Raw genomic sequence first — 18,158 nt, forward strand, 5'->3', positions numbered from 1 at the left:
GCAAAGCACGTTAAGACTCTCCAAGAAGAGCAATAATGAAGTGAGAGATTTTCTCCATGTGAAAACCAAAGCTTTTGAGCACGGCAGTAAATGTTCCCTTGTCATTTTCATGCATATGATTAAACATATGGTTTGTCAGAGACGGACAAAGCCAATCCTGGGGAGACAGAACTCAAAGCCAGGTGAGCAATAATCACCTCCTGGGGATCCAGGATGATGGACATCTGTCCAGGCTGCACTAATTGGGAAGATTCCCCTGCTCCTGGAGCTTTGGACTGTTTAGGTGAAGCCAAAGATTATAAAACAACCCCTTTTTGAGGATGCTGGTCAAACAGGGGATACTGCTGGGAAACTGGGAGGATGATGGAGATGTGCAAGGATGGACTTTGCATCTGGAACCAGGGCTGGAAAATGCCTCCTCCAGAATGGCACAGCATCTCTGCTGCTCAGGCTGGGACTACATTTCACACAAACTGATACCTTTGGGTTTAGCATTTATATTTTTCACATTCTGTGCTGCTTTAGTCTGTGGGTCTGGGCTTCATATTATGGGATGTGAGCTCTGTGCACAGAGCAGGGAGACAAAACAATTCCTGCTCCAGCTGGGCACCAAGGACAAATGAGCCAAATCTCAGCCAGGAGCACAAACCCCGTGGGCTGCAGAGAGAAAAACAAGCAGGGTGGGACTGCAGGGGCTGAAGCTGGGATGGGACAATGAACTGCAAGGTGCAAATGGAGCAGAGCTGATCCCAGGGAGAGACCCCGGCAGCGCTCGGGGATTTTGGGGCCATTTTGGTTCATCTTGGGTGCAGCCCTGGCTGGGCTCTGGTGCTGCCCCAGGTGCATCCATGCAGGAGATCCTTTCCATGAATCCCTGCTCTATTCTGGGACTCTGCCCAGCCCCTGCCCTAGCTCAGCCTTCTCAAGGCATCCTCTCTTTGATGGCCAGGATAACTGATAGAAGTTCCTCCTCCTGATTTTGCCAAGGATGTACTCTCTGACCTTGAGGAAATTGTTGAACAAACCATTTCTTGCAAAGTGAGGCGGCCACGAGCTGAGAGGGAGCCATGGGAGTGAATCAAGTGGTGCAGCACAGAGATTATTTCTAAGTGAAGGAGCAGTGGCAATGACACACGTTGATGTCAACACACTTTTGATCTGTCTTCTTTTGAGCTGTCTGATTTTGAGCTGTCTTTTACACAATGACAGAGTTAAGTTTTTGAAAAAAAAAATAGCAAGGAAATAAAAGGCCTGGGTGATGGTTAAAAACATTGACTAAAACTCAGAGGCAAGTTTTTCCAAGGAAAAGAAAGAGATGTGAGGAAGATCCACGAGTGGCTACGCCAGAGAAGGTCTGCAGGGAAGATGTGGAACACATCTGCAGGGTTGCTGGTTTCTGACAGAGCCTGGAACTTGCACCAGACTCTGTATAATGAATGGAGAGACGGTCAAATGTAGCAGATGAAGGTCAGGGCGTGATTCACCTCATCCTCAGAGGGATAATGTGGCCAAATTTGCACCAGGAAAGACACTCCTTCCTTACTCCTGAACTCCTACAGGTGGCCACTAAGACCTCATTGGAGAAAATCAGGCTCTGACAGAGCCCATTTAGAGCATTTAGTCTAATTTAGGACAAATTCATGATTAATAGTCTTTAAAAATGGCCAGATTGTTGTTCTTTGGTGGGTTCATGGTCAGCCTTCTGGAAGGTAAAGATACCTTCCTACAGAACCACTCTGTGGATTAAGAAGTAAAGTGGAGCTATATGTGCATATTTTCTTGTGTTTCTTTTAAAAGCTCACAATAACACTGCAGCCTCGTAGGCTTTCTTCTTCAAGAGCCAGATTCCCTCAGATCATGGCAGCTCCACTTGTGGATTGTGAGACCTTCCCAGTGATGAAACCACCTTTGAAGGGGAACACACTGGGCCTGACTTTGAACATCTGCTTTTTTGGAGCTTAGATCCCCTTGTGATGAGTGGAGAGAAATGAGAACTTCCACTGAATGAAAGGCCTCATCCCAATGTCAAAGGTGTCGGGAGCAGCTCACATAAATCACATCCTGAAAGTGTTTTTTCTCTTTGTTGGCTCTGGAATCATGCTGCAGTGTTGAACTCGGATGTGCACGTGGAATATTTGGTGAGAGAAATCCCACCCATGGAGAGGGGCTGTTCTTCCAGCTTTGAGGATGGATCTGCACTGGGACTTGGGATTGGGGTTTTTTGAGTCTAGTCTGATATTCCTTGAATGGACCTGTCTGACTGCAGGGCTTGGAGAAAGAGAAAATGAAAAAGAATTAAGCGATTTATTGATCCACTGGCAGGAAGGAAAGCCTGCGACCTGTGAGAAAATTTTGGGATAGTGGTCTGGGGCAAAAGGGAGCAACTTCCAGTGCATGGATTAGTGATTTTGGCAGGTTGCCTTCTCAGCTGAGCAGGCCACATTCCAACTACAAACCTCAGAATTTATAAGTGAGTTGGATCTCGGATCTTGTATCTTGAAATAGATGGGAAAACTCATTCCTGCTGCATCCCAGCTGTATGTCTGAGGTTCCTTGGCCACTGAAAATGCTCTACAAGCCATCAGTGTCATGGTGGCAATTGGTCATCTTGGAACCATTACCTGAAGAGATGAGTTTATGATTAATTTTGGTTTTCATTGTGGACATTTCATCTCTCCAGACCCCATCCCAAAATGGCATGAGAGGGATGGATGGAAATTAGCTGTTTTCAGACGTTCACTTTGCTCTTGTCCATGACATAAGGGTTGTAGTTGTGTCTCTTTGGCCACTGAGGAGCAGCCTACACCTGGTGGTAGAGCAAAACAACCTTCTTCCCTGAGGCTGCAACTGGGACTGCAATAACTTCTAGGGGATGATAAAGCCACTGAGATTCATGTCTCAGAAAGGGTTGGGGTGGAGAGCACCTGGGAAAATTCATTAATTCATGATTCTGCTCTGTAGTCCCTTCTGCTGGCTCCAGCTGGGCCAGTTTCTTCCTCCTGCAGCCTAGAGAGGAAACCTGAGTAGGTGCCTGAGCTGAGATGGGGGAAACCCTGGGATTAATAAGTGTCCAGACAGGCTGGAGATTAAGTGAGAGCCAGGGGGATGCAGGACTGGGGTGTGGGGGAGAAACCTGAGGAAATGTGAGGGAGAACTCCCCAGAACGGAGGAAGAAAGTTTATTTCCACACTGCAGTGGCCCCAGGTGCAATGGGAGCAGGAAACAGTCAGTCCTGGGCTCTTAATTGCATTTCTGCCTGGCAGCAGGAGTTTGCTCTTTGTGCAGGGCCAGCTGTGCCTCTCTATGACACAGCTCAGCTGGGGTGAAGTGATGGGGCTCATCGTCCTTCAAGCTCTTTGCATGGCATCTTCCCAGCTTTCTGCTGACCTACAGCCAGCATTCCCAAACCACAACACAGCCCTAGAAGCCTTCAGGCCAGCCAGCAGAGCTTTCCTCCCACCACTCAAGCTTTGCCTACTCCACAAATAGCTTTGAACAGTCTTGCAGTAGCCTGAAGCCAGTGATGTCCTGTGGGATTCCTGTTGGGAATGGTGTTCATGTTGTAAAAAAGGGCTCTAAGGGACTTGCTTCAGCAGAACATTTTGTTGGGCTTGCAGCAGGAGCACTTGCAGGGTTTCTTTGTGGTTGTTAAAACCAAGGCCCTTTCACAGCAGCTTCTTCCAGAGGCTGGAAGCAGCTCTGGGAACCTCTGGAAGTAGATGGAGAACAGAAATCTGTGTTTGACTCTTACTGGTGCACATCTGCAGTCACCCTGACAACGTGTGGCTGAGACAGGGGCTGTAAAGAGAATGGGCCAGGCTTTGAGGGGTTTGTGGTGGATTTTCACTGTCCCAGAGGCTTCCAAGTACAGCTTTATCTGGTGAGAGAGCCAAAAGAAAATAGTGACTCTGATTTCTGCAGTCCCACTGTACTCAATGGGCCAGGTGTCCTCTGCCCCATTGTGGGGTTAGGACCCATCAAACCATACCCTGAGCTCTGTTTTCTGTGTGTATTTTGGGCCTGAGTGACATCAGTGCCCCACACAACACATCAGGATGGGGAATGAAAAATCCAGAATGAAATCCAAACTGATTTGGAGAAATTGTGACCGGCGACTTGTCTCACTACAAGTCCTTTTGTGGCTGGGTTCATGGTGACTGCCAACAGAGGTGATTCTATCATTTCAAGTGTTTTTAAGCTGTTCCATATCCAAATACCTCCCCTTTTGGCTTGGGAGAGAAGGGGCTGTCACCATTCGCCCTCGGCCAGGACGATGACAGGGCTCCTCTGCGCTCCTGCTCGGTTTGAGAATCTCAATCCAGCTCTTTGCTGCTCTCCCTCCAGGCTCGTGTAGGAGGGATGGAGTTCTCCCCAGGGATGGTGTACATCTCCCCAGACAGCCCTCTCAGCCTGCCAGCCATCGTCAGCATCGCGGTGGCCGGCGGGCTGCTCATCATCTTCATCGTGGCCGTGCTGATCGCCTACAAGCGCAAGTCCAGGGAGAGCGACCTCACCCTCAAGCGCCTGCAGATGCAGATGGACAACCTGGAGTCCAGGGTGGCCCTGGAGTGCAAAGAAGGTAGGCTGAGGAAGGCAGGAGGACACTGTGTCGATGTTAGGAGGGAGACTGATTTATTAAAATTTAGGATATTGATCTAGTACCGATATCCAACTGTGAGGGACAAAGACTCTCTAACAATTTAGAGTTAGAAAGTGTGTGTTCGTTGTGGGATAGCTCCCAAATCCACACTGCCATTTACAGGTGATTACAGAGCCCTTTTATCTATGCAAGTATTGAATACCCAAAATACAAATGCATATTCATACCTTTGGTACATCCCATTCCCTGTATGGTAATTAGTTCAAAAGCCATTAAGCATTATTAAGCATGAGTAGTTTGTTCCCTGAAATGGGTCGGTGGTCCCTTTCATGGGGAGGGGTCCCAAAATGAGGAAGTAAATGAAGTCTTTTCAATGCAAATATGACCAATGAACCCTCAGTAGAACTCCCATTGCCATCTTCAGTTGGTTTCAGAGCAGAGGAGGCCAACAATTGTCTGATGTTCCTAAAAGCTATTTATCAAGTTCTATATTCTTCATTAAAAACCCAGCTAACCAAACACTGTGTTGACAAGCAATCAGTTATTAGTTAACTACTAACTCTTAACTTCATCAAGGCCTACCCACTTATTTTGATTAAATCTTATAAAGCTTATCTCTAACTAAAACTTCAGCTCCTCTAAAATCTCTAAATTCCTCAAAGTTTATGTCTCAAGACATCCAGTCAGAAAGCTTTGAGACAAAATACCACGGTGTTGAGCCCTGTGGGTGCAGTTCGAGCCTGAATCTAATCTGACTTTCCTTGTTTCCCCTTAGTTCAAACTTTCTCCACCCTCTCCTAGAGTCCAGAAAAGTTCAGGAAAGTTCTGACTTTCTCACCCAATCCTCTCCTAATTTAATTTGAATTTGATAATTCAAAATCCACAGAAAGCCTTGCCACACGTCCCTGGGGAAAGGCCGTGTTGTGGGAAAGGTGATCTTGCTCTCGTCTCCCTTCCTATTCTCCACATGTTGCCTTATTCGTTATTCCTATTCATGAGGATCAGGGGTTTTTCCCATTCTGCTGAGGCTGATCTGGATTTTCACTGCTCCCTGAGTTGTTCTGTTTTTGTGCCAGCCTTTGCAGAGCTGCAGACAGACATCCATGAGCTGACAAGTGACCTGGATGGAGCTGGGATCCCTTTCCTCGACTACCGAACCTACACGATGAGAGTGCTTTTCCCTGGCATTGAAGATCATCCAGTCCTGAGGGATTTGGAGGTAAAACAGCAACATTTCCTGCTGCTAGCTCCTCTCATGCCTCCCTGTCCAGTGCTGAATCCCAGAGATTCTGTGTCAGTGGTGGGGATGTGATGACTTGATTATGCTACAAGGGGTGAAACAGGTCCTTGTTAAAAAACTGGGTTGAAGGGGAAAAGTTTGCTGTTATTTTAGATCATATTAGATCATAAAACCATTTGCGTTGTAAAAGCCCTCTAAGACCATAAATTCCAATTATCATCCCAATGGTGTCAATTCCATCACTAAACCTTGTCCCCCTGTGTGACATCCACACACTTTTTGAAAACCTCTAGGGACTGTGATCCCTCAACTCCCCTGGACAGCTTGTTCCACCATCTGATCATCCTTTCAATTAAGAAATTTTTTCCAATTTCCAATCTAAACCTCCCCTGGCACAACTTTAGGCCGTTTCCTCTCATCCTGTCACTTGTTACCTGCTAAATTCTGTCCGATCACTCACTTATTTGGAAAACTCATAAATCATAGGTCTACTCAATTAAGCTTCTCTTTGGTCTTAACCCTTCTATGGCTTGAGTTTTAGACTGGATTTAATATCTTCTGCCATGCAGAGGCAAGGAAAACCCTTTGTATGACAGAGTAGCATGTTTGCCTATGTCATCCAGCTTTGCATGACCCTTGCACTACTATGAGACCAGGTTTTCTTTGTGGCAACCCCTATAAAAATAACCCACTCCTATAAAAATAACCCCCTGCCACTGAGGGAGGTTGACCTCTGCTGCATTCTGGTTTGCAGTGAGGTCGGAAAACCACAGCGTCACTCTGTCCATACCCTGCCCACATCTTCCTCCTCCACCCCAACGCTCTGGATGGAGATTTGTGAGACATTGTTCACAAAGCTTGGGGTCTTCACAGAGCCTGTAGCACCTGAGTGATGACAGGAGCTTGGTGGTGAGGTCTGCCAGGCTAAAATCTGCTCCAGGCCCTGGCAGATGGACGGGCTCTGCTCTAGGAATACCTGGGCTGGAGAATCGGGAGCCGCACCATGGCCGAGGTGTTGGCTGAGCTCTCTGCAAAGCCTTTGGCAGGCTCTGAGCTCCAGAGAGGTTCTGGCATGGGCCTGGGAGATTGCTGGAGGCCAGGCCTGGGCTTGGTTGGCAGGAAGGAGGAGCAGGAGCTGGCACAGGCAGGCGCACGCTTGGCTGGCTGTGTAATCAGAGATGCCTGCTCGGCTTTGCTCCTGCCGCTGGGAAGAGCCAAAATTCATCCGGCTGTGTGGAGAGAGACATTAAAAAACCTGATCTGTCAGCAAGGAGGGCTTGTGGGACTGGGTAGGAGGCTGAGTTACACGTAGCTAGCACACAGATTTGGAGTGCAGGTTGAGTGGCATCCAGCTGCTTTCCCTCAGGACCAGCAGCTCCAACAAACCAGGAGGAACGAGGGGTGCCGAACCTCCCTCTCACACGTGTGTGCACACACACACAAACACTTCCATCATCCCCACAGCCAATTTCCATCCCTACATTCGTTAACCCCATCACAGAACAGCATCTGACCCCTGCAGAGGCCTTAGCACGGGTGCTCCCCTATGTAGATACACACTGAGCTAATGTTTCAACCCAACACCTTTGATCTCTTCATCCTTTCATTCCATTTGTTGGTTTGTTTTTTTTTTTCCCTTAATCCTTTGTAAAGCTCCACCAGCTCTCTCAGTGTCAGCATCTTTGGCTACCAATGTGAGGGCAGCTCCCATTCTGCTCCCTTCTCTGTAGCACCCAGAAGGAATTGCTATTTATTACAAAATGCCCCAGCACAGATCCCACAGTGAGAAGGTCTTACTTATTTCCAGTTCATTTGCTAATTAACTGCTTCCAGATGCAGCACAAAATACTTTTCTTGTTATTTTGTTTTAATTCTCCATAATAACCCTGGGATAGACAATATTAAATGTTCAAGTGAGTGAGTTAAAAATAATTATTGGCGGGATGGGTGGTGGTGGTTTGTGGGTTGGTTGGTTGCTTCAATCTATTTAGGAAGTAATTTATTTGTTGGATGCAAAAAGAGTTCAGAACTCTAATTTCCAGAATTAAAAAGTAACAACTCTATAAGGAGCCTTGCATTGCTTGGCTGTTTAAGCAAGCCAACTTATTTTGTATTAAAGGTGCCAAATTTGGGTGGTTATTAATTCATATATGCCTTGGTGACATGTGTTGCTCTGTGGTGAGACCCTCCAGCTTCCAAGAAAGGTCTTCAAGGGCTGGAACAGCTTCAGCAAGTGGAGGGATGAGTTTGGGGTTCTCTGTTTAGGTTCCATCTTTGCCTAGAGCCAGAAGGATCAAAAAGACCTCTGTGGAGCACTGAAGTCCTAAATTGTTCCATATAAAAATGAGTTCATCAGCCTCTCACAGCTGAGAAATACGAGACTTATCAATCACTCTGTCTCCAGAACACCTCAGCTCCCAAACCCAGGGGTTCTGCTGGAGCTCAGGGTGTCCTCTCACACCTTTACCTGCCTTGCTCTTCAAACCAAAGCCCAGTTCCACGGTCACCATCTCAGCCACTGCCTCTCTTCATCTTCTCAAAACCTCACCCTGGGCTCTCTTTCCCATTCACTCTCTTGCTGCCTCTCCCAGCTCCTTAAAGCTGAATCCCACACCTCTAAAAGCCGGATTATTTCAGGAATGAGAAAGAAGCTTTGGATGAAATCAGAGTAAGACTTCAGTCTGAGTAAAATAAAAATATAACATGGCATGGTGACACATTTAGGCACCAGAAATCCCTTTTGGATGTATTGAAAGCCCTTGAAAAACCTTTCTTGGAAGCTGGAGGGTCTCACCACAGAGCAACACATGTCACCAAGGCCTATATGAATTAATAACCACCCAAATTTGGCATTTTAAGACAAGTGGACCCCTGGCTGGGTAATAATTAGCATAGACTCCATGCATTTCAGAAGGCTGACCATAATAATCTTTATTAAGAAACCCATACTTTTATACCCTAGCTGGCTACAGGTAGACCTAATTGGTCCTCTAATTAAAACAGCATCACCATTGGCTAATAAGGAATCCACCCTTTGGTAAGCAAATCTCCATAACACATTCCACATGTTCACAATACCAGGCGCAGCAAGTGAAGATAAGAATTGTTTTTCATTCTTTTCTCTGCTCTTCTCACAGCCTTTCCCAGAACAATGCCTGGGAAAGTTGTGTTTCTCTCTGTGGCCAGAGAGCTACTGCCACAGAGGCACTGATCAGAGAGGGGAACACAGGACTGGAAAAATCATCTGGATGTGGCTAGGAGTCTTCTCAGACTTCCTAATCTGTAGATGATGTATGGATTCCCTTCCTGTCTTTCCTTAGCTGAGGAGCTGGAGGGATGAGAGCAGAGAGAGAGTAACATTTAACAGGACATTTAACAGTGGGAAAATGAGGGAAAGGGAAAAACTCCTGTCAGAACTCAGGACATCCCTCTGGCTGCCCTGGAGGACTCCAGACCCTGGCAGGGGGCTCAGAGACCTTGGCACGGAGTCACAGACACCTGTGCCTTTGATTTTAGCCCATGGAAACAATTACCAACTTTGTGTGAGGAGTTACAAGCCACAAGGGTTTGAGTAGAATGACAGTGAATTTGTCACAGGGTGAAAAAGCAGAATTTTGGGGATTTAGAATGAGGGTTCAAGAGGCAAGATGGAGGAATCTGGGTGTGTCCTGTCCTTCTTCTTGTCCTCCATCTTTTGCTGTGATGGTGACACTTCTGGATTGGTTTAGAGCAGAGACAGACTGTATAACACAGGTGATAGGTATTGGAAAATTGTTGTAAATAAAGCACACGTAGTTCTGAGTATAAAAAGCCAACACCACCCCAAGGGCAGGGACTGAGCCACAACCCAACCTGCTGGACAGACCTCAGCGGGTCAGAGAAGGAATGTAATAGATAAGAAAAAATAAACAAGCGTGAAAAGCAGAGCTGAGGAATCTCAGCTTCTTCTTTGGTCATGGGGCTGGGAAAAAAAATTTTCAGTACCTCGGGAGCCATTTCAGCAACACAAAACCCGAGAAACTCCCTTTCTCCTTGCGCAGGTCCCTGGCTACCGACAGGAGCGGGTGGAGAAGGGCCTGAAGCTCTTTGCCCAGCTCATCAACAACAAGGTGTTCCTGCTGTCCTTCATCCGCACGCTGGAGTCGCAGCGCAGCTTCTCCATGCGCGACCGCGGCAACGTGGCCTCGCTGATCATGACGGTGCTGCAGAGCAAGCTGGAGTACGCCACCGACGTCCTCAAACAGCTCCTGGCCGACCTCATCGACAAGAACCTGGAGAGCAAGAACCACCCCAAGCTGCTGCTCCGGAGGTAAGGATGCCAGGGCATCCCCTGTGTTGGGGTTTTTCATGAACAGGATGGGACTGCTGGGAGATGTTGTTTGAGCTTTATTGCAGCCTCATTGCATGGCTGGGATAATTGGAAGATGGCAATAGCTGATGTACAACCAGCAGGAGCCAAAGACTTCTTTGTGTCTTGGTTTGACAAGACAGGTGTCTGCTGAGGAAGGCAGGAGCCTCCCAGAAATGGAAAATGTAAACCCCCTCTTTCTGAATTATTATGATTTTAAAGTTAAAAGGCTCTCAGGCAAAGATATGGGAATGGGAATAACAGTTCTTTATTAGGGAAATTAAGAATACAAATGTACAAAAAAGAAACCAGCCCAGTGTCAGAGTGATCAGAGCAGTCCCTGTCCCCTGTGTGTCAGGGTGGGGGCACAGCCCCATCCCAGGGGGGCTCAGCCCTCCTGCAGTGCCAGCTGTGGCTCTGCTGCAGCAGGATCCTGCACAAGGGGGGAGTTTTCCTCTGCAGCTGCAGGGCTGCTGGAGATGGGCCTGCTCTCCCTCTGGGAATGCAGGGCAGGAGAAAGCTGCTCCTCTGGGAATGCAGGGGGCAAAGGCTGCCGTGCTGTCCCAACCCTCAGATTGTATCCAGGTAGGAATGCTTGGCTCCTGCCCTGGGCGCAGCATCTCCCCATGGGATGGTGGAATTGGATCAGCCCTGCAGGGACACTCAGTGGCCATGGACAGCAGAGATCTGCTGGAGGGAGGATGGGCTGTGGGAGAGAGAGAGAAAACTGCCCCATGGACAGAGAGAACTGCCCCAGCTCTGACTGACAGGAATAGAAAACCCCATTTCCAACCTAAGACACTGTTACAGAGCATTTTAGAAACTTTCTAGCCAATAGCGTATTGCTAAAGCTTACACACAATTGCTCTAGCCAATTACTAAAAGCACATGTACACCTGCCTCACACAATGCTTGCTTGTATGCATTCTATTAGCAATACACAATTAAGCTTAAAACCTTCTACCTAAACAATTATTAAGCTTTAAACCTTCTACTATCTTGCTAAGCATATTTTCTGCAGTCTTAAGGTCTATCTTAGCCAAGCCTAAAACTCAAGCTATTCACATCCTTGCTTGCTTGTACTATTGTAACTTTTTCTATTTTCAGACTTTGCAGCTGCAGCTAGTTCTGATTTTTCTGTTCTTTCTGTTTCTAAGGCCTGCTTTTACAGCTTTCTGGAAGTCTTCTTACCTTTACTATTTCCCACAGTGCCCACATAAACATCATCATCATCTTTGGAGATGTTGATCTTGCTCTGTCTCCTCCCTAAACAAAAAGTAGTCAATGATCAAAAGTTACAGAATGAATCCACCTCTGGATTTTCATGTGGATCCTCCAGAAAGTTTCACAAGGACAGAAAGAGCTTAATCCTTATTTTGGGCTCTTTGCGTGCAAAAAGAGTTCAGAATTCAGAATTGAGCATGTTAATTTATGCTTACATTTCCTGTTAATCTGAAAGCTCCAATCATCTTGTGGAGGACCTATAGGAATATCATATATATGGTCTATTAAATCCCTGGTGAGAGGATGTCATCTTCCATCTCCTGCTTGGGACATGGATTTCCCAGCTTTGTTTCTTGTTCCTGAGTTAACTATGGACACCTGGAGAGTCTTCAGCTGCATTTTGGGATCTCATTTCTCTCCCAGAGCTGGGAGTTAGTGGGAATCAGCAGAAGAGAGGGACACAGAACTGGTTTCATACAGGGAACAAGTTTGAATTGATGCTTCTTGGCCTGGCCTAAGGTCTAAACTCCACAGTTCTGGGGGAACCTCCAATTTGGAATCTACTGCTCTGTAATTAATGTCCTTTCCTTGCCTGGGGAAGTGCTCCCTCTTCTGCCTTTAGGATCAGATTCACTCCCTTTCACAGACTGGACCAACCCTCCCAGTTCAAGGACCCTAAATAAAATCAGGGAGAGTCCTCTGGAGATGAGAGGCCTTTGCCACAGCTCAGAGCTGACTCTGAGGAGCCCCCAGCTGATTACCATGGACAGCTTGGACACAGAGGAGACCTCTGGTGCCTGCTGGGCTGGGGGGAGTTTTCATCTGGCACGTGGCCCACTGTGGAGAGCCAGCAGAGAAGGAGCAGAAGGCACTTTGTGGCATTCAGGGCAGCAGTGCCAGGGGCAGAGGCTTTGCTTTGGTGTCAGCTGACTCCCTGATGTGATCAAGCCCTGCAGCCTGGCTGGTGACCACCCTCCAGGTGTCCCCGGGCTTCCTGCCTGTGCTTCTTCTCTGATGCTGGATGGCATTCCCTCCCCACTTCATTTCCTCCTTTTCCTTCCCCTTTCTCCATCTCTTTGTCTTCACCTCTCGCTCACTCTGAGCATCCCACCTTTCCTCTTTCTCCTTCCTCCAGCTCTTTTCTAAGTCATCCTCTCTGTTGGGCTTTAATGGTGGCCTTTGGAAGGAGAGCCAGTGAGGAAAGAAGGCACATCCAGTGTTCCAAACCCTGGGAGCACCAGGAGAAGTCAGAGAAGGAAGTCCTGCACTGAGCAGCACCAGAACAGAGCACGTGAATAACTGAGTGCCTTGGGTCAGATGTTGGTGTGAGGTCCTCAGACAGCTCTTTGGGGAAGCTGGATTCAACATGATGCTTCCCTTCCCTCCCCATGAGTCTGTGAAAGGGAATCTTTTGCAGTTTTAGAGGAGTTTGACAGAAGAAAGGAGGTGGTAGAAGCGATTTTCCCACCTCACCAGTGTCCAGTGTTCATCCCACATGACATTTATGGCCCCAAAGAGATTTTCTGGGCAGTGAGCAGCAGCAACAACGAGCAAGAACCTCTGCATGGCTTAGGTGAGAGCCATGACAGGGACCCACTTTAATTCTTCCAGGCAGGGACTCTTATTTTTTCTTGGTTTCTCCAAATTTCTCTTGGTTTCTCTTGTTTTTCCTCCCGTCCACGTGCTGAAGCCAGCACAAGTTTCTGCAGGAGAAGCTCACCCTGAAGCTGAGATGGATTTTTGTTTGATTGAGGACAGAGTGCTCAAGGGCAGAAGGATGAGCTCTGTGTTTGTGCCACAGTGACACATCGAGGAGTGTAATCACTCCCAAATGCCAGGGAGATAGGCAGTGCCAGATAACTGCTCCCCAGAGACTCAGATCTGTCTCTCCTGAGTATTTATCCAGCCTCCTTGACATATGGCCTCGCTCGGAGCTCCTCAGATTTGATGGATTTATCCACCCTGAGCTCTTTGGAGAAGATCTCTCCAAATGTCATCAACTCCTTTTCGTTGTTGGAGAAACTGGAAAACAGACACACAGGGACTTTTAGTCACAGGAGAATCAACAGGGCAGCAAGGGTTTTCCTGCAGGTTTCCTAAATCCATAACTGAAACAGGGAGCCCAGGACATGCTAAATCCTGATGGTGCCATGCCAGACTGCCCACTGGGCAGGAAGATGGAAAAGTGCAATCTTTTGATAGGACCAGCATGACAAACTCATTTCCAATTCTCTTTTTTCTCCACTTTAGGACAGAGTCTGTGGCTGAGAAAATGCTCACCAACTGGTTCACCTTCCTTCTCTACAAGTTCCTCAAGGTAAGAGGAGAAGCATGCCTGGAAAAACAGCTGCTTCAAAGCATTTCTTCTTGGTGAGGATCAGTTGGGGTGAAAACTTCCCAGATAACAAGTTAAAGGCTTTTTTTTTATTATTTTTTGCCTCTGGAAGGAGGTCACTGCCTAATAGGAGACGGGCTATTTTCTGACCCAGGGAGAACAAAGAGGGACACTTTGTTAGAGAGGCAACTTGTTGGTCCCTCTCTTGTACAGAGGTGGGATCTAAAGGTCAGAGCAGAAATGGGGAGGATTTCAGAGCCTGCCTGAGACCTGTGTGGAAATGCTGTCCTTTTAACAGCAGACTGAGGTCTCCATCATGTGGTGACCCATATTTCCAGTGCACACTGGATGGAGATCTCCTTCCTCCCCAGCTCAGAGGCAGCACTGAGACACAGCCCCACGAGGAGAGGAGCAAAGCTGTGTGAAAGAACTTGAGTGGAAGGATTTGAGGCAGCCCCTGAGCTCTCCCATTCCTCCTGGAAGGTCTCCTTGGGCTCTGTGTAGTTGTAAAAGTCTTTCAGTCTCTGAGCCCTGCCACTGACAGCGGGGGGATCCAATTTCCCCTGCAGGACCCACACTGAGCCTCAAGGATCACAATTGCCAGCCTTTTTGGAAGGAGCTGAGCTCTGCACCTCTCCCCCACTCCCACTGCAGCTGCTAAATATCCTCCCACCTCACATCCTCTTTTGGACAGAATAACCCCCTCTGCCAGGCAATTTGAGGCTGCACAAATAAACCCCAATCCCCCTGAGCCCTCCCCAGGCACAACCAGTTCAAGGACGAGCACATGGGAAAGTTTTGAAGGTCCCTGGAAGGTAATTTCAGTGACTCCAGTATCAGATCCCTGCTTTCAGCTGAAAGGAAAGGATATAAGGAGGTGACTCTCTAAAGAGCTGCTTTTATAATAGGCTTTTTTCACCCCACTCAGCTACTTGTCTTCTTGCCTTAGCCTGAACAGAGGCCTGATAAGGGCAGGAGACAGGCACACAGAAGCAATATGCTGCTGGCAGATAAGCTAATTAAGTGGGAGACAGGTGTAGGGACTGAAATAGGGGCCACTTTGCCTCCGATTATTAACTTGTTTTCGCTGGGATTTACACCAGAGGAAAATGACCTGGCTGGTTGAGCTGGGACACGAGAGGAGAGGGTGAGGAGGGCAGGAAGGAGGGAGGGATGAAGGGGATGGGAGGCAGGAGCAGGAAGCCCGGGGTGCGTGGCACTGAGGGATTGCAGCAAGGGAGGAAAAGCGTGGGAAGAGTGAGTGGAAACGATGAGGAGGAGAAATTAGGGACAGATAAGCTGGGCTGTGCCTGCCTGGGGCTGCTTTTTGCTGTCCTGTGCTGGGCCCCACACTTCCCTCACCTCCATACAGGTCCAGAGGCACATCTGGGCCTGAGAATTCCTGTTTGTCTGCAGCCTGAGAGCGCTCAGGGAGTCTGTGGACTGCCCAGACACCCGGGATGTGGCACCAGCCATTCCATCTTCCTTTAAAACCTGCTTCCAGGTCATTTGGGACCCATCCCACTACCTGCTCCACCAGTGCAAAGCCCTGGCCTGGTGACAATCACCAGAACAGCCCCAGCATTGCCAGGGAACACTGACACCATGATAGGACACTCAGAGTCACAGAATAAGCTGGAAGGGACCCACAAAGATCATCAAATCCAACTCCTGGTGCTGCACAGGCCCATCCCCAAGGGTCCCTCCATATGCCCAAGAGCTTTGTACCATCAAATCCAACTCCTGGTGCTGCACAGGACCATTCCTAAGGGTCCCTCCATGTGCCCATGAGTTTTTGTACCATCAAATCCAACTCCTGGTGCTGCACAGGACCATCCCCAAGGGTCCCACTGTGTGCCCAGGAGCTTTGTACCATCAAAGCTGTGTACAACACTGTATGCAACTCCTGGTGCTGCACAGGACCATCCCTATGGGTCCCTCCATGTGCCCAAGAGCTTTGTACCATCAAATCCAACTCCTGGTGCTGCACAGGACCATTCCTAGGGGTCCTTCCATGTGCCCAAGAGTTTTTGGACCATCAAATCCAACTCCTGGTGCTGAATAGAACCATCCCCAAAGGTCCCTCCATATGCCCAAGAGCTTTGTACCATCAAATGCAACTCCTGGGCTTGCACAGGACCATCCCTAAGGGTCCCACCGTGTCCCCAAGAGTTTTTGTACCATCAAATCGAACTCCTGGGCTTGCACAGGACCATCCCCAAGGGTCCCTCCATGTGCCCAAGAGCTTTGTACCATCAAATCCAACTCCTGGTGCTGTACAGGACTATTCCCAAAGGTCCCTCCATGTGCCCAAGAGCTTTGTACCATCAAATCCAACTCCTGGGCTTGCACAGGACCATCCCCAAGGGTCCCACTGTGTGCCCAGGATCTTTGTACCATCAAAGCTGTGTACAACACTGTATGCAACTCCTGGGCTTGCACAGAACCATCCCCAAGGGTCCCACCATGTGCCCAAGAGCTTTGTACCATCAAATCCACCTCCTGGTGCTGCACAGGCCCATCCCCAAGGGTCCCCCTCTGTACCCAAGGGCTGGTTGCACTCTGTGCAAGTGGAGGGTCACCTCTGATCCTGTGCTGTTGGAATGGACTGGTTCCCACTGACATCCACCAGGAGCGATTTGGGACGGTGAACCGAGGCAGTCGCTGGGATGCCCAGGCTGCACTCTCAATTCCAGCCCGTGGTTTCACCTCGTGGTTACCTCTCATCCCTGCAGGAGTGTGCTGGAGAGCCTCTCTTCTCCCTTTTCTGTGCCATCAAGCAGCAGATGGAGAAGGGCCCCATTGACTCCATCACGGGGGAGGCGCGGTACTCGCTGAGCGAGGACAAGCTCATCCGACAGCAGATCGACTACAAGACCCTGGTGAGTGCTCTGGGCACGCCTTCCCCTGGGCTGATCTACCAGCTTCCATTGCCTAGAGGGACTTTAGAGAGCAGAAACCAGTGCTTGAACTTCTGGGGTGGTTTATTCTTGTGTTTTAGTAGGGTAATGCTGCCTAAGGCTGGCTATGAAAATTTAAACATTTTGAGGATTTCAGCATCAAGGAATAGTCAGAGGTGCACAATGTAGGGACCTATCAGAAAGCACAAGTCAAAGAAAAAGGAACTTGATTTAAAGATTTCAAGGGAAAGAAAACCAATCCCTGTCACTGAGCCATTTCCCCCAAAATGGAATTGTATGCATGGGACAAAATACACATTGCAGATGTGCAGATTTGGCTTCTGCTCTGAGATTACACCCTCTCCCCACTTGATTAAAGAGCATCAATTAAAGAGCATTAGATATCTCTTCTTAGAGTGTTTGTGGGCCCTCATTCTTCCCTGGATGCATTAAATCCACTGAGCCTCTAAGTCTCTGCTGGATGAAGAGCACTTTCTAAGCCTTCAGTGATCCTTGTAATTTTTCTATTTCCCATCTTTATTCTCAGCAAATCCCAAGTTTTAGGACAGTCAGAAGATGCTCTAAACTGATCAGATTATTTTATTTGCACTTTCAAATGAGGGGCATTCATCTCACATGGCTCCAGATACCTCTGAGGGCTGTGTCCTATCACAGAATCACGGGGTGGTTTGGGAGGGGATCCTAAAGATCCTTTAGTTCCAAGTCTTAGACCTTAACCTGTCTTAGACCTGTCTTAGACTTTATCCCAGGCAGGCTGATGCTAGAAATGCCCTTTCTTCATTCTTCAACTCCAGTCTAGAGCTGAGCTTTGATTGAATCCAAGTCTGATGAGGGGGTGGACTTAAATAAGGCCACAGTTGTATTCTGCATATTAAAAAATTGACTTTCCTACTAAACTGGCAGAGTGCTGCTTCTCTGCTGCTATGTGTGGCTGTCTAAAATTTCAGAAGACTGATCTCACATGGAGAAAATGAGCAGAAAAGAGAAAAAAATGCAGCCACAGAGTGATCACTTTCACTGAAGGAAATCCCCCCCGATCCTTTTAGGCTTGATCTGAAGCAGCCAGCAAAGGGTAGTAATTATACATCAGGCTGAACAAAGCTCTCCTCTGCTGGCTTTGTGCTGTTTGATGATAATCAGCTCTCCCTCTTACATCTCAAGAGCAGACAAATATACCCCGATAGGAATCTCAGCAGATTTACAGAGATCAGCTCTGGTGAAGGAGATTAGGAAGGAGCAGAATATGAATAGGATTGTTCTTCGTTTCTGTTTCTCTCTATTTCTGTTTTATTTTGTCCTTCTTCTACCTTCCTTGAGCTGCCTGACATCTTTTATTAAAAATATAGAGTAATGAAATAAAGCCAGAACTGATTCAGTGGTTGCAGTATGGGAATTGCAACAGAAAAAATGGAGAGAGAATATTTACAGAGGCCTGGAGTGACAAGACAAGAGGGAATGACTTCAAACTGAAGGAGAGTAGGTTTAGATTG

General features: G+C 47.9%; 1 protein-coding gene across 1 annotated transcript in view; it reads left to right on the plus strand.

Moving 5' to 3' along the window:
- Window positions 1–18,158, plus strand: part of PLXNA4 (plexin A4) — a gene marked incomplete at both ends in the record, with an annotated part of 438,509 nt that overhangs the window by 384,775 nt on the left and 35,576 nt on the right. Inside the window, 5 exons of the mRNA XM_084206497.1 lie at window positions 4,345–4,579; window positions 5,677–5,819; window positions 9,881–10,149; window positions 13,663–13,729; window positions 16,483–16,629. Coding sequence (XP_084062623.1) covers window positions 4,345–4,579; window positions 5,677–5,819; window positions 9,881–10,149; window positions 13,663–13,729; window positions 16,483–16,629 — 861 coding nt within the window. The remainder of the gene's footprint in view (window positions 1–4,344; window positions 4,580–5,676; window positions 5,820–9,880; window positions 10,150–13,662; window positions 13,730–16,482; window positions 16,630–18,158) is intronic.

The sequence above is a fragment of the Fringilla coelebs genome, assembly GCF_963513975.1.
Source record: "Fringilla coelebs genome assembly, chromosome: 5".
In the NCBI taxonomy this organism is placed as follows: Eukaryota; Metazoa; Chordata; class Aves; order Passeriformes; family Fringillidae; genus Fringilla; species Fringilla coelebs.